This window comes from Leopardus geoffroyi, chromosome A3 (assembly GCF_018350155.1).
Source record: "Leopardus geoffroyi isolate Oge1 chromosome A3, O.geoffroyi_Oge1_pat1.0, whole genome shotgun sequence".
Classification (NCBI taxonomy): Eukaryota; Metazoa; Chordata; class Mammalia; order Carnivora; family Felidae; genus Leopardus; species Leopardus geoffroyi.
Window position 1 is genome coordinate 105,036,359 of NC_059336.1, and position 15,573 is coordinate 105,051,931.

Genomic DNA, 15,573 nt, shown 5'->3' on the forward strand with positions numbered 1-15,573 from the left:
TTGTTTTTTAAACAAAACAATATTTTATTGATGCATCCTCAACGTTCCATATAAATATAAAGTGCTAAGTTTCCAACCCCGGCCCACAGGGCCGGGAGGAAGTGGGGGAGGGAGTGTTAAATGTCAGCCGAACACAAATAACCTTCCAGCGCCTGGCCAATACAGGCGTGAAACACTCACACACATACACACGTGTGCACACGCAAGCACAGAGGTCCGGACGCCACAGACGCGTCACTTCCCCGACACCCAGCTCCCCAGGAGCTCAGGGCTCAGACTCCAGGCCTGTAGTGGAACCCCCCCTCCCCGCCCCTGCAGGCGGGGCTCCTGATCGTCACAGCTTGTTCCCTTAGAGCTCTCGGGCTGCCAAGGGCTTCAACACGGTGGTGGGACCAGTGGGAATCCATGGGTGTAGAGTCCTGTCAGTTTCTGCCAGAAGACAGAGGGGCGAGGGGAAGCAGACATGCCCTCCATTCTGGTCCCCCGGGATGAGGGCCAGCCCTCAAACCTAGCAGAAGAGCACCAGGTGAGAAAGTCCAGCATTCCCACATTCCCAGCACCACCAGCTGGGGGCTTTTCGAATTCCAGGGAAGGGGCAGCTTTCCCTGAACGGAGGGACCCGGTGGCCCTGGGGGAGCCAGCAAGGTGCGGCCCTGCCTCAGTGACATAGCACCTGCGTCTCAAACTGTAGCAGCTGCCCCATGAAACTGAAGTTGGGGGAGATGACTCCCCGGCGTTGCTTAACAAAGTCGAAGGCCTCGTCCAGCCTCACGCGGCGGCTCTGGATCAGGTAAGCCAGGCAGATGGTGGCGGAGCGTGAGATGCCCGCCTGGCAGTGTACGAGTACCCGGCCTCCAGCGTTCTTCACCGAGTCTGCAAAGGAGATGGGGAAGGGGAGGAGGGTCAGACAAGAAGGCAGGCAGGGGAGGTGACAGGTGCCCCTTCAGGTCCCTGGGCTGAGGGCCCCCCCTCTTACCAATGAAGCTTATGGCCTCCTGGAACCAGGCACTGATCTCCACCATCTGGTTGTCCTCCACCGGGATGCTCTTGTAGCGGAAAAGGCCCTCAAAGTGGTTGGGGCAGCTGGCGGAAACGTTGAGGACAGCTGTGATGCCACAAGCCTGCAGCCCCTGCAGGTCGGAGGAGTGGCTGCAGCTGCCCAGGAACAGGTAGGGTAAGATCTCCACGGGGCCGCCCTGCATGGGGAGGAGGAAGGGGGTGATGGTGAGGTCTTCTCGGCCCAGGCCTGGAGAGCCTGAACACCAGTGAGGGAAGACAGGACAGGCTGGCCTGGACAAGAGGAGCCCTCAGCCTATCCTGACCAGGATCACACTCAAGAATACGAGGACACAAGGGGACACACGCAAACACACACCTCCCCCATCAAGGCCCCAAATACACTTCAGGCACACAGATTCACGTGAGCAGCCCATATCATACACACATAGATGTTCTCCCGTTTGCTGCGGACACACACACACACACACACACACACACACACACACGAATGTGGACATGGAGAGACTCCTGGCATCCACAAGTAGCGGCCTCTTTCCCCAGAGGTGCCTGTCGGGCAAATACGGAGGTAGCGGGGAGAGCAGTGCACGGAGCCCTGATCTCAACTCACCTGGTCGTAAAAGGGAGCCCTGGCGTCAGAACGGCTGTTCTCGGCCCCAACAGGCGACATGGCCGGGGCGGGGGACTCGGAGCACAGATCGGGGCAGCAGGCCTGGAAGCCGTCGAAGCCGCCTGCAGGGAGGGAGAGGGCCGGTTAGCGGGGTGGGCCCGGCGGGGGGCGGCGGGCTGGGAGCGTGGGCGGGGAGGGGGCCGGCGCGGGCGGCGCTCACCTCGCAGGAAGCAGACGGCCGTGGGCCCCGCGCGGGTCTCGGGCAGCAGCGCGGAGAGCAGCGCGTGTGCCGGGCCGTCGGGCGGGAGCGCGGCCACCGAGGCGCTGCCCTCGTCCAGCACCACGGCCCGCGCCAGCTCCCCGCGGGCCAGGCGCGCCCGCAGCGCACGGTCGGGCAGCAGGCAGGCGAGGGCGGCGGCGGGCGGGCCCCGCGCTCGGCGCCGCAGCAGCGCGTTCCAGGGCACGGGCCGCGCGTGGCGCACGTGGTGCCGACAGAAGGCCAGGAAGGGGCGGCAGTCCAGCAGCAGCGTGCGCTCTGCCTCCCGCGGCTCCCGCAGCAGCGCGCCCAGCGCCGCGCAGTCCAGCTCGCGCGCCGCCTCCAGCCCCATAGCGACGGCCGTGGCTCTTCGGGCCCCCCTAACCGCGCTTCCTCTTCTTGTATTCCGCAGCGCTCCCGGACTCTCACGGCCTCCGCGCTGCCCGAAAGGAGGGTTCTGGGCGCCCTGGGCGGCGCCCCGGCTTAAGTACCCCTGGGCCGGCCTCCCGGGTCACCATACAAGGGCAGCAGGAAGGCGCCGGCGCCCGCCCCCGCGGCCCGCAGCTGGCGCGAGCTGGGCGGGCCCGGGGACGGGGCGGGCGGAGGGTGGAGGAGGAAGCCGGGACCAGCTGGGGAGGGGAGGCGTTTGCCAGGATCAGTGGGGCGCGAATGCCACCCGCCACTTCTGCGCCCTAGCCTGGAAGAACGCTCCCACCCGTTGAGCTGCTCCACACTGCTCAGTGCTTGGGAACTGGCTTCTCAGGTGCACATCCCCGTGCCCGGAGACTTCGGCGCCAGCGGTGCCCCTTGCCAAGCTTCCTCTGCCTTCTGCCTTTCTCTTCCAGGATCTTCCCTCTAGGAATTTGTTACCCAAAAAAATTGACATTGTGATGATTTTTACACTGAAGACTGGGAAGCCATGCTGAGATGGCCCTTTTCTAGTTAGAAATCTCGCACAGGAGAAACTTTATTTCCCCTTCTCCCTCCTCTCCCGCACTGCATGGCTGAGATCAGCACTCTGGGTCTTACAGCAGGTTAGTGGCCAGGCTAGCCCGGACCATTATCCTCTGGGCCCAAGACCCTGGACATTGGCGTGAGAAGGACCCCTGGACCTTCCAGGGGAAAGGCAGGGGCCTATGATGAGTTTCCAGTTATGAGTGGGGCAAGGCTTCCCCTGGGGCCCAGGGAAACCCCAGGGGCCCAGGGCGAAGCACTTCCCCAAGTCACAGGCCTACTCGGAAGGGGAACTCTGGCTGACGTTGCTGGGCTCTCCCTGGGGCCTTGTGGGAATTTCAAGAGCCTCACCGAGGGGAAGAGGGAGAAGAACTACCAGAATCTGCCTCCTCCACCCCCTTACCACGCCCCCTGTCAACCCTTCCTAGGCTGTAGCAGGCCCCCTGGACAGCAGGGACCTTGGACTGGCACCAGAGCAAGACAGCGAGCATTGAGAATGGGGAGCTCAGCAACCTACATCCCTCTGCCCGCCCCCCACCCCAGCCACAAGCCCAGGGACCGGATGTGGTGAGGCCCAGGTGGGGGGGGGGGGGCGGGGAGGGAGGATCTGGGCCCCTGGGTTGGGGGCAAGAAATTTTGGCCGCTGAACTCCAAAGCAGAGATGTTTAGGAGCTGCCCCCATTCCTGCCCCTAGCTGTGTGGGATTTCAGATCCCAACCCTTAGGCCCCCACTACTCAGTGCCCTGTGTAAGATCCTTCCAGCTCCCTTGCTGTTCCCTGTGTCCAGACTGTCTTGGAGGGCTGCAGCTAGGACCCGTGTCAACCCCCAAGCCCTCTACTTGGCTTATAAACTCTAAACTCCTCAAGATGGTGGGTCTAAGGGGCGCCTGGGTGGCGCAGTCGGTTAAGCGTCCGACTTCAGCCAGGTCACGATCTCGCGGTCCGTGAGTTCGAGCCCCGCGTCAGGCTCTGGGCTGATGGCTCAGAGCCTGGAGCCTGTTTCTGATTCTGTGTCTCCCTCTCTCTCTGCCCCTCCCCCATTCATGCTCTGTCTCTCTCTGTCCCAAAAATAAATAAACGTTGAAAAAAAAAAAAAGATGGTGGGTCTACGTGTCTATAGATGTCGGAGCATGGTCTGTATGCACAGTGTTTGAGACCGTTTGTAGCTTATGTGTGCTGTGGGGAAGAGAGGATCCAGGGAACAGAAGCCCCACGGACTCCAGAGATTCTTGGGGCCAAGTCACTCTCTCATGCCTCAGTGTCCCCATCTGTAAGATGGCAGCTCATAGTTCACCAGCTGTTCACCCACACCGGTTCCAAGGCTATGAGGTGACACCACCGCCTGGGCCCCTGCAGTGTCCTGTCCCTCCCTACAGGCCAGTCTGGAGGCTGATGCGGCAAAGCCCACAACAGAGCCGGGGTGTCTGGGCCACAGATCCCAGAGGCTGATATGGGGCCCTTATCCTTGGCATCAGCCTGGCAAATGACTTAATGGCTGATTCCAGGGGCAAATTACAGAGCATGCAAAAGAATAGTCAGGTCCAGTCTTGCTAACCCGTGGGGCTGGCGTCACCTGCCATGCTGGGAGCCACGGTCTTCCAGCTCCTTGGGGAGGAGGAGAGAGAACTGGCCCGCTGAGATCCTGGCTCAGGAGTGAAAATCAGCTCGATGGTAGGGGCTGCAGACCGCGGACTCCCATGCTGGGCTGTTGCCCTCCTTGGGAAAAACGGACTCGAAGTTCCACTCGGGAGTGGGAGTACATTATCAAAGGTTTGCTCTGGTGACACAGTCCCCGGGGCCCTGCCCAGCGCTCTGCCTGAGGTGGCTGCATATGTGTTGTCACCCCCTCGAAGCCACCTGCTGTGGGGCTGTCCCTTTTGCAGCTCTGGAACACAGACTCGAGGAGGCCTGACTTACCACTGAAAGAGGAGCTTCTCTTTTGCCTCCTTCCCCCTCTTCCCAAACTGGGGTAACCCCCACCCCCAACAACAGGGTGAAAGCCCAAGGCCGGGGTAAGAAGAAAGGGAGAAGACGCAAACCCACGTCCCACCCCCACTTCTGCTCTGACTAAAGAGCCCAGACCTTTGGTGAGTCATGGCAGGGGATGTCTTCCCTCCTCTGCCACCTCCTGAAGGAACACCGTCCCCCCTGGCAGAGGGGAGGCAGGGCTCCGGGCACACACGGGTGAAGACAGTGTGAGGAGGGGTCTCGGTTCGACTGGATGCCCCCCAGGCTGCAGGTTCTGGAGGGCGAACCCCGCTCGTCACTAGACCGTAAGGGACAACAGCAGGTGTGTGCCGTAGTCAGTTACAGAGCGGGCACTGTGAAGTAGGTTTGGGACCCACCTTCATTTTTTTTCTTTTTAATTAAAATATCTAATTGGAACAAATGATGATGCCGTGTTATTCTTTGTAACCACCTGCTTGGACAGTGAAGTGTCATTCACCTCCTGCCTTTGGGATTCCTGGTCTTTCCCTGCCCCCCCAGCACATCTACCCAGCCCCCACGCCAAGTGGTTTCCCTTCTACAATCGCGAAGCTCGAAGCTCTGTGCTGATGTGGGCTTGTGTGTCGTATTCCTTCCTCCTCCTTCCAAACCTACACCCCAAGCCTGTGCCCCAGGGAGGAAGGAAGAAATGAATGGCATGGCTACCAACCTCTATGCCAGGGAGGCACGAAGGTGAGAGTGACGAGTGATGGGCACCCTCAGCCTCATCTGAGGAGTGAGTCAGGGTGACGTCAGGTTTCCTGTGCCAGGCCCCTGCCTGGGAGGCGCGGCAGCCACCCCCACAGGCTCCTGCCAGGCGGGCACGGTGACTGCATGCTCTTCGAAGATGGCCCTGTCCAGCACCACGGGGAGCATCCAGCGGTCAGAAAGCCCAACTCGGAAGAGGGTCCTCCTGTGGCCGAAGGGGCTGGCGTCTGTCCCCACGCACGTTGTCACATGTACTTGTGGGCAGGAGCACAGTCAGGCAGTCTGCTGGGAAAGCTCTCCTCCCCACAATAGATATGTCGAGAAGAAAGTCTCCACTTGAAGCCGGTGTGGCTTTGACACCTCTCGAACATTAGCGCCTTCCCCAAGCGTCCGTATCCAGATCACTCTTTCCTTTGTGCATTTGCTCATTTACCGGCCCCTCACTCAAAAAATATATTTTGAGGACCCGTGATGTGTCAGGTACTTTTCTGGGTGCTGGGAATACAGCAGTAAATCACAAACCACTGCCCTCAGGGTGCTGACCTCATTGTTTCAATAATATTTGTTTTTGTGATTATGTCGTATTCATGGCAAGTGAGACTAGTTATCCACCTAGAGTAATGATATAGTTGGATGGTACAGATGGGACCCAAAGATGTTAAAGAGTGTGACACAGGTGGGAGAGTCAGGACTCACTGTCCAGGAGAGAATCCCCACAGCCCCTTCCAGCTTCTGTGTGGTTCTGGGGTCTGGTTCTCCCTCCTGCCATGGTCCCCCATCAAGAGAGGAGCATGAGGCATGGAGGACGGAGGCGAGAGCAGGCCACAGCCATGACAAAGGGCATCTGGGAGACCCGGTCCCATTGCCAAAGCCAGAGCCAGCCCCCCTGGGCGAGAGCCATGCTCCACGGGCGTATCCATCAAAAGGACCCGGGCTGCACCCCTGGATGTGCCCGGGCTTGGGGCTAGGGGAGGCACTCTTCCCTTGGCAGGCACCCACCCCCAGCACGCGCTGGGCCCCCAGCACGTGCCTCTTGCAGCCGTGAAACGGTCCCTTCCCACCCTGTTGGCCAGATGTGCCCCTGGCTTAGGATGAAGTGGCCGAGAAGGGAAGAAGAGGTTGCTAAGGAAGAACTCAGTCACCAGTGGGAACGGTTAGGCAAGAGGCGAGGGATTCTCAGAAATGTGACCACACTGCGGTCTCAGGGTGCGTGGCTCTGTGATACGAGGACTCCCAGGGCTGCCTCACAGCCAGGGCTGGGGGCAGTGTGAGGGGTGGCAAGGGGGCTTGGAGGCCCAGAGGAGCCAGAGACTGTTCCTTCCCACCTGTCACCCCTGACACCTTTACCACCACCAAAGACCAGGCTGGTCCACTCCCCTGAAGACGAGTGATGCCACCAGCAGCAGGGCAATGGCCCCAGCGTGTATCAGTGAGCCCTGGGGGCTCTGGAGCCACATTGCCTTGGCTCAAACACAGCTGGGCTGCTTCCTTGCTGTGTGGCCTTGGACAAGTCACTTAACCTCTCTGTGCCCTCATGAAACAAGAACAGTTACTAGCACTGCGTTGGGGGTCTCCTAGGCATTCCTGCATCTAAGCTTCAGGGCTTGGGGGCCGACCTCATTACCCAGGCTTTGCAGACAGGGAAACCCAGGCCCAAAGGGGTCAGGTGGTGGAACCAAGGCCACACGGCCCGTAAATGCAAAAACTGGGAAGCCTGGCTCTGTCCTAAAACCTGTACGGGAATGGTCACATTCAAACCTCAGACAGGCCTAAGAGGTAGGAACGACTGGTACTTCAAATACAAATGGGGGAACCCAGGCACCAAGAGGCTAAGTTACCCAAGCTGTCGTAGCTTGGTAGATGGTAGAGCCAGAGTTTGAGCTCACAATTTTGTGTCCCTCCCTCCAGCCCTCGGAATCCAGATCCCCACCCCACCCACCCAGGCTCCTCTTATCTGCTCCTCTTTTTTTTTTTTTTATTATTTTTTTTAACGTTTATTTATTTTTGAGACAGAGAGAGACAGAGCGTGAATGGGGGAGGGGCAGAGAGAGAGGGAGACACAGAATCAGAAGCAGGCTCCAGGCTCCCAGCCATCAGCCCAGAGCCCGACGCGGGGCTCGAACTCACGGACCGCGAGATCGTGACCCGGGCTGAAGTCGGACACTTAACCGACTGAGCCACCCAGGCGCCCCTTATCTGCTCCTACTCTTGCCCAAAGACCTTCTCTCGGCTGGGCTCTGAGCACACAGGCGGCCATCCAGGAGGACCTTGCTATTTGTAGGGCATCAGCGCTATCTCCTGGCTCGGCCACAAAGCCCTTGAGGATGCGGGGTGCACAGGACCCCGGACAGCCCGATGCTCAGCTCACGGCCACAGCCCGACGCACCTCTGTAGATATGTTAACGTGTCTCAGTGCTAGCCCTGAAACAGGAAGTTGATTACATAGGAAGTCGAAAATCCACACTGTTGAACAGAGGTCAGTGTCAGGATGGGGCCCGCTAGGCCCCTCACTCCGACCTTCTCCCGGCTCCAGAGCAGAAGAGGAGCCCTCAGGTCCCCACCGCGGGGAATGGTTCCGGAGAGGAAACAGGCCGGCATATGAGTAGAGAAGTCCTCGGAACCCGTGCAGGGAGCCGTCGGGGGCCGCTGCAGTGGCTCAGGGGAACTGGTTGGACCTGGGGTGGTAATCAAAATGGAGAATGTGTCCAGATCAGGTGTGGGGAGAACGAGCAGGGACTGTGGACAGAGCCACTGGAGGAGGGCTCCCGGGTTTGGGCTGAGCAGAGGGCTGGACAGCTGTCTAAGGGAAGGATGAGGCCAGGCCTTCCTCTCCTCCTTCCCGACAGCGAGCTCTGCCTGGGCACCTGCTCCCCCAGCCAGGGGACCCAGAAGCCAGCCAGGGGACGCCAGCTGCTGTGTGTGCTCACCACGTCCCGGGACTCGGTTTTACAGTCTGGAAGAGGGCCGCTTACTCAGCACGTGTGAAGGAGAAGGGCAGAGAAGGGAGGCCACCTACGCCACAGCCAGAGAGGAGCTGGGGGGCTGGAGGACACAGGGTGCCCAGGAGTGCCCTGGCTCTGGGGCTGGCTGTAGCAGCACAGATGGCTTGGGGGTTGAGAGAGGAAGTGTCTGGAGAGGATTAGGCGGATCAGGGCCACAGATCGGATTATGCTGCCCTTGAAGAAAAGCTGAAGCCCTCACTGTTCACGGAGTCGCCGCTGGACCTCTAGAGAGGGCCATGTGCACGTGCGTGCACGTGCACACACCCACACACACGTGCATGCACAATCACACGCGCACATGTTCTTTGGAGGGGAGATCACCCTGGGAGATCGCGAGGCTAAACAAGATGGCCCGCATTAGTGTTGGACTCTGCAAATACAGTGGCAAAGACTCCCCTGGGTGTCAGGCCCTGTGCTGGGTGCCCCAGGGACACTTCACTAAGAGCTGGGCTTTGCTGTCATCCCCAGTGACACAATTCCTTATAGCCCATCCACTACCCCAAGTCAGGGAGACGGCGATACAGGCAGAAATGTCCAAGGAGCCAGGCCTGGCTGTATTCTCGGCAGGTCCTTTTTGAGCATCCCAACCAAGGTGCCCTGCTTCTTCCCGGGGGGAAGCTGCTGTCCCGTCTCCCCAGCCTGACTCATGCATAGCAAGGACTGGGCAAGGAGTGCCGGCCTCAGTTTCCCCAGGGGGCAGGGGCAGGCCTCCGATTTAGTCTGACACAGGAAAGGGCCCTGGAGGCTAGGCCAGACGGGTCACCGGTAGTTTCGCAGGCCCACCTTCCTGGAGCCTGCAGTGGCTAGGTAGGCACAGATGCCCAGTGTTCCTGCCATCATGGGGCTGGCTGGCTGAGGCTGCAAGATCACGCTGGCCTGAGCGCAAAAGAGCAGGAGGTTGGAACGAGGCCATGGGCCCCAGGGTGCAGCCCCAAAGACAAGAGTCATTAGGCTAGAAATCCAGGCGGTTCGACCTCCGCACTGCTGGTCTGGGTACTAAGGGTGAGGAAGGGACACCAGAGACACAGGAGGGCCAGAGGGTGTGCTGTCCTTGCCCAGAACCCATAGGAGGACCCACGGGAGGGCAGGAGAGCAGTGCCCTGGGAGGTGTCTGGTGCAGCAGCTGGAAGGACCTACATCTGGGAGGCCACCTGCCCCCAACCCCCCGCCATTGCTGAAGCCACCGTCTCCAGGAAAACTTCCTGGGCCCTAGTGCAGCCCTGCAGATTTCCCCTCAGGGGCCGGTGACTCTGGGAGCCCTCCTCCATCCTGCCCTGCAGCCCCACACCATCCCAGGCCCGGCACAGCTGCTGCTCCAGGGACGCTCCCCTGCACGGTGCCAGAGCGGTGGACTGTCCCCACCTGAGGGTCAGTTCCGTCCCCAGCCTGAGGCTCCTGTCCATCAAGGCCAAAGGAGTGAGAGGAAGCCGGCACTCTGAGGTCAGAATTGCAGAACTGCCACCCCCCCCCAATAGAGCAGGTGCCCCAGAGCCTGGGGACATCTTCCCATCTGGGGACTGAAGCCCCTGCCGAGGCAGGGGGGTGGCAGACGTGAACTAGACAGCTCCTTCCAGCACAGGATGCTCACCAGGTAGAACAAGATTTTTGGTTGCTTCCCCACACACCAGAATTTCAGTTCCCCGCACCCTTCCCCCACCAGGCCCCTCTGCCCAGGCGGCAGACTCTAGCCCAGAACGTCTAGGGCTAAGGGGCCTGGCCATGGGTCTCCCCACATGCCACCAACCTTCCCCAGCTCCTGGGGGCCAGGGCCTGCCTTCTGCTGCCCCACTGGAGACCCCAGACCCTGCGGGCTTGCTCAGCTCTGTTCCAGGAGCCCCAGGCATCTGGGTGGTGCCTCACACTGGCTGAGAGCAAGAAACACTCAGCAATGTTTTCAAACTCACACTTTTTGTGGACCTACCAGATGCTAGGTACACTCTATGGCATTTCTCATTCTTCGCTTTATGTCACTTGAAGAGATAGGAATTACTGGGGTGCCTGGGTGGCTTAGTCGTTACGCATCGGACTTCACCTTAGGTAATGATCTCACAGTTTGTGAGCTGGAGCCCTGCTTCGGCTGAGCACAAGTCCTGGGTGAGCCCCACTTCTCTCTCTCTCTCAGCCCCTTGTGGGATTCTCTCTCTCTCTCTCTCTCTCTCTCTCTCTCTGCCCCTTGCTCACTTGCACCCTCTCTCTTTAAAAAAAAAAAAAAAGATAGGAATTCCCTTAACTTTGACAGGAATTACTTTTTCTCCCCACTTTGCAGATGAGAAAACTGAGGTTCAGAGATTTTCCCTAGTGGTTCAAGGTCGAGCTGCGATGTCAACCCTTCTGCTCCCCGTGAGGTCCCTGCGCTTGGTGCATTGCTCCTGCCTCTCCAACGACAGGAAGCAAGTCTAAGGTGGGCCTGGGCCCCGAACCCCTGACCCACAGTAGCTACAAATTAGAGGGACTGGATCCCATCTTCCAGGGGCTAGGGAACCTCTCCACCTTGACGGAGAGATAAGCTCGCTTTGCCTCCACCTCCAGGAAGCCTCCCTGGCGGCCCTGATGGAGCGTCAACTGTCTCTCGACTCTCTCTCGGGAGCACCACAGCACTGTTGAGCCCTCAGGAGCTTGCGGCTGTACCGGAGCCTCTGTGCACTCAGCTGCCGCCTGCCCCTCTCAGATGCCACTCTGTCTCTCTGTCTCTCGGTGCCAAGCAAAGGACTGGAGTCAAGGAGGTGGGTGCAGAGCGCTCTCGTGCATCCTTTCTTCCTTGCCCTGCTTTGCCTCACCCAGGCCTCACCCCGGGGAATTTCATTAGCCCTAATCTACAGGTGACAAAAGAGGTCCAGACAGGACCTGGAAGTGAGACCTGCGAGGCCAGGTCCAGAGCAGGGGGCTGGTGGAGGGGAGGACCTGTCTCGTCTAAGCTCCTAGAGACGCACTCCCTTCCTTCCACCCCTTTACAGAACTCTCCTGCCCCTGGGCCAACCGCAGTTGCCCGACTGTCACAAGAGGCCCTGTGCCAGAGCCACGCTGAGCAATGAGGCCGTGGGCAGCTGACAGCCGCGGTTCCTGTGGGGGAAGGGTCAGGGGCAGGTCACAGAGGAGCCACTGGGCTTGTCCTCGGTGGTCTCCCATTTCCCCATCCAGAGCCTCAGGGCTGGAAGAGAAGTTCACTGCATCCTGGCCAGGGAGGGAATAAGTTGCTGGAGACTCTGGAGCCGTGGGATGGCCACGTGGGTCTGGGGGACACGGGGCAAGGCAGTGTCCAGCAGCCTGAAATCTTTGAGGCGAGGCCAGGCTGGGCTCCCCCAGGCCCCCACCCCGCAGGGGGCCAGGGCAGCTCCCCCAGACTGGTGCTATGCCGTGACCGATCTCGACGGAGGGGAAGAGACCCCACAGCCCCAGTCAAATAAGGGAAACAGAAACTGCTTGCATACCAACAAGGAGGCACCTTCCCCTTCCCAGTGAGCTCTGCTGGGCAGCCCCCTCGTGCTGTGCTGTGGCTGGTGAGTCAGCCTCAGACGCCTCCCGAGGAAGGGCCCAGAGCAGCGCCACCTTGCCTGCCTGCCTGGCTTGTTGTGGGAACTGAATCAGCCGCCTTCCGGAAAGGCATTTTGGAAACTATGAAGGGCTGTGCATGTGTAAATAATGTAAAGGATTATGGAACAATAGGCTCGTGACCCAGCGGCCAGGCCTGGGCCCACACCTAACTGCAAGGAAGACCCATTATCCTCGGCAGCCACGTCCCCAGCTAAAATCCCAGGCTCCACCACGCCAAGCAAGCTTGTCAAAAAACAGATCCCGTTTAACACTCATTCAGGATAACGGAAAAGCGGCATTCTTAGCAGACGAGGAATAGAAAAAAATAGAAGCCTTCTTAAGTCCAGCGAACATCATACTTAATAGCGAAGCTTCCGGATCATTCTCGTCGGAGGAAGAACAAGACAAGCTAGCCCACTAGAACAGCTGCCGGACAGAGGCCTGTGGGTCCTGGTCTTTCAACGGGACAAGAAAGAGATGTAGGAGGAGAACATAAACCATTGTTATTTGTAGGAAATATGACTCCCTGCCCGAAGAATCTAAGAGAATCATCTGACAAATATTAGCACTATGAAGGGAAATCAGCAAGGTAACCAGATACAAGATCATCACACAATAATCCTTGCTTCCCTACACACACACACACACACACACACACACACACACATACACACACACCCCAATGGGAAATTATAATAAAATGTTGCCGTTCAAAATAGTAACAAAAACTATAAGATAACCAAGAAACAAGCCTAACAGGAAGGTGCAAGACCCGTGTGAAGACAGCTATAAAATTTGGTTGAAAGGACGTGGTAAAGCTAAGTATACAGAGAACTATATCAGGCCCCATAATAAGAATATTTCACATGAAGATGTGCGGTCCTACCTGGCTTGATCTATAAATGCATTACAACCCAATCAGAATCGTGAGATGTTCTTTTTTTTTTTTTTAATGTTTATTTATTTTTGACAGAGAGAGAGAGAGAGAGAGAGAGAGACAGAGCATGAGTGGGGGAGGGGCAGAGAGAGAGGGAGACACAGAACCCAAAGCAGGTTCCAGGCTCTGAGCTGTCAGCCCAGAGCCCGATGAGGGGCTCGAACTCACAGACCGCAAGATCATGACCTGAGCCGAAGTCAGACACTCAACCAACTGAGCCACCCGGGCGCCCCAAACAGTGAGATGTTCTAATGGGATCTGACAAAACTTTTTTTACATTCATGTGAAAAGAGAAAATATTACAAAAACAGCAAAGGAATTTTTGAAAATTAAGAACACACAGGGAGGACTTGTCCCACTTATTCTAAAAATAAACTGCTGGCTCCGTCAGTTAAGTGTCTGACTGCTGATTTTAGCTCAGGTCCTGATCTCACAGTTCGTGAATTCGAGCTCTGAGTCGGGCTCTGTGTGGACGGCGTGGAAACTTGCTTGGTATTCTCTCTTTCTCCCTCTCTTTCTCTGCCCCTCTCCTGTTCATGTTCTCTCTCTCTCTCTCTCTCTCTCTCAAAATAAATGAACTTTAAAAGAATAAGCCACAAAACTCCAGTGATTTTTTTTATAAACCATTCAAAAAATGTTTTTAATGATTATTTATTTTTGAGAGAGAGAGAGAGAGAGAGAGAGAGAGAGCACGAGCCGGGGAGGGGCAGAGAGAGAAGGAGACACAGAATCGGAAGCAGGCTCAGGCTCTGAGCTGTCAGCACAGAGCCCCATGCAGGGCTTGAACTCACGGACTGAGATCATGACCTGAGCCAAAGTCAGACGCTTAACCAACTGAGCCACCCAGGCGCCCCAAAAGTCTGGTCATTTTTCAAGTGTGGTTCTGTCCCAGAAATAGGCAGGTGGAACAATGGAACTGATTAGAAGGTCCAAAAGCCCACTTAGTGACACAGGCGGCATTTCAAACCAACAGAGCAAAGATTGGACCCTTCCACATACAGCAATAGGACAGCTGGCTATCCACTCCTTCAAACTTTTTGATCCATATCTCAAATTCACAAAAACACGTTGCATGGAGAATAAATCACTTAAAATAAGACCAAAATATGCAAGTATTAGAGAAAATATCCACCAGAATACGTTGGAAGCTTTGGGGTTAAAAAGCCATAAGCAAAATGCACAACACAAAAGCCACATGTGGAAGAAGTGATACGTTTGAACTCCTGTAAATTGGGTGTCAGACGGCGGTCACAGAAAAAAATAAACAGGGAGGAGAAAGGGAGTGTGGGGAAGGAAAGCAAGAATAAAAAAAAAGTCAAAGAACACAATAGAAAAAGGGGCAAAGAAGAGCCACGTAGAATTCACAGGTCAAGAAATGCAAATGTCCGGGGCGCCTGGGTGGCTCAGTCAGTGGAGCATCCGAATTCGGCTCAGGTCATCATCTTGCGGTTCGTGAGTTCAAGCCCCACGTTGGGCTCTATGCTGACAGCTCGGAGCCTGGAGCCTGCTTCAGATTCTGTGTCTCCCTCTCTCTGCCCCTTTCCTGCTCATGCCCTGTCTCTCCCTGTCGCTCAAAAAATGAATAAACGTTTAAAAAAAAATTTTTTTAAATGCAAATGTCCAACAAACATACTCTGCCCACAGGAACAATGTGATGGGGTTATTTGCTCAGTACTGGGAGGGTCAGGTAAATGAGTAACCCCACGCCCCTTTGGTGGGAGTATAAATTGGTATCATTGGCGGGGGTGGTACGTGCAATTCAGCAAGGCCTATCCAAATGTTGAAAGCACATGCCCTTTGACCCCAGAACCCCTCTTGTGGGTATCACTCTGGAAAGAGAATTGTACAAAGATTTCCGATGCAGCATTGTCTGTATCGGGGGGCGGAAATGGAATACACAATTTTTACAGTTCTACCAAGCACCTGTAAAAGAATCATGACGATGGGGCGCCTGGGTGGCGCAGTCGGTTAAGCGTCCGACTTCAGCCAGGTCACGATCTCGCGGTCCGTGAGTTCGAGCCCCGCGTCGGGCTCTGGGCTGATGGCTCAGAGCCTGGAGCCTGTTTCCGATTCTGTGTCTCCCTCTCTCTCTGCCCCTCCCCATTCATGCTCTGTCTCTCTCTGTCCCAAAAAAAATAAATAAACGTTGAAAAAAAAAAAAAAGAATCATGACGCAAATCTACATGCACTGATCTAGAACAAGCTGCAAGAGAATATGAAGAAGGGAGCTGCCCATAAGGTCGTATGGTATGATACTATTTTTATAAAAAAGAGAAAGCTCTGTATTCTATATAAACGTAAATATGTATCAAGACACTCTAGGAGGGGGGCACCTGGGTGGCTGAGTCGTTAAGCGTCCGACTTCCGCTCAGGTCATGATCTCGCAGTTCATGGGTTCGAGCCCCACATGGGGCTCTGTGCGGACAGCTCAGAGCCTAAAGCCTGCTTCTGATTCTGTGTCTCCCTCTCTCTCTGCCCCTCCCCTGCCATGCTCTGCCTCTCTCTCTCTCAAAAATAAATTAGAACATTAAAACAAAGAAAGTTTTTTGAAGACGCTTTAGGAGAAAAAGTC

General features: G+C 56.8%; 1 protein-coding gene across 1 annotated transcript; it reads right to left on the reverse strand.

The window, feature by feature from the left end:
* DUSP2 (dual specificity phosphatase 2) lies at positions 1-2,358 on the reverse strand. The gene is made up of 4 exons (XM_045446987.1): positions 1,848-2,358; positions 1,628-1,749; positions 977-1,196; positions 1-873 (listed from the first exon to the last, which is right to left on the reverse strand). Exons 1-4 carry the CDS (start codon positions 2,233-2,235, stop codon positions 659-661), a joined length of 945 nt encoding a protein of 314 aa, XP_045302943.1. The 5' UTR covers positions 2,236-2,358; the 3' UTR covers positions 1-658.
* Positions 2,359-15,573: the final 13,215 nt, after the last annotated feature.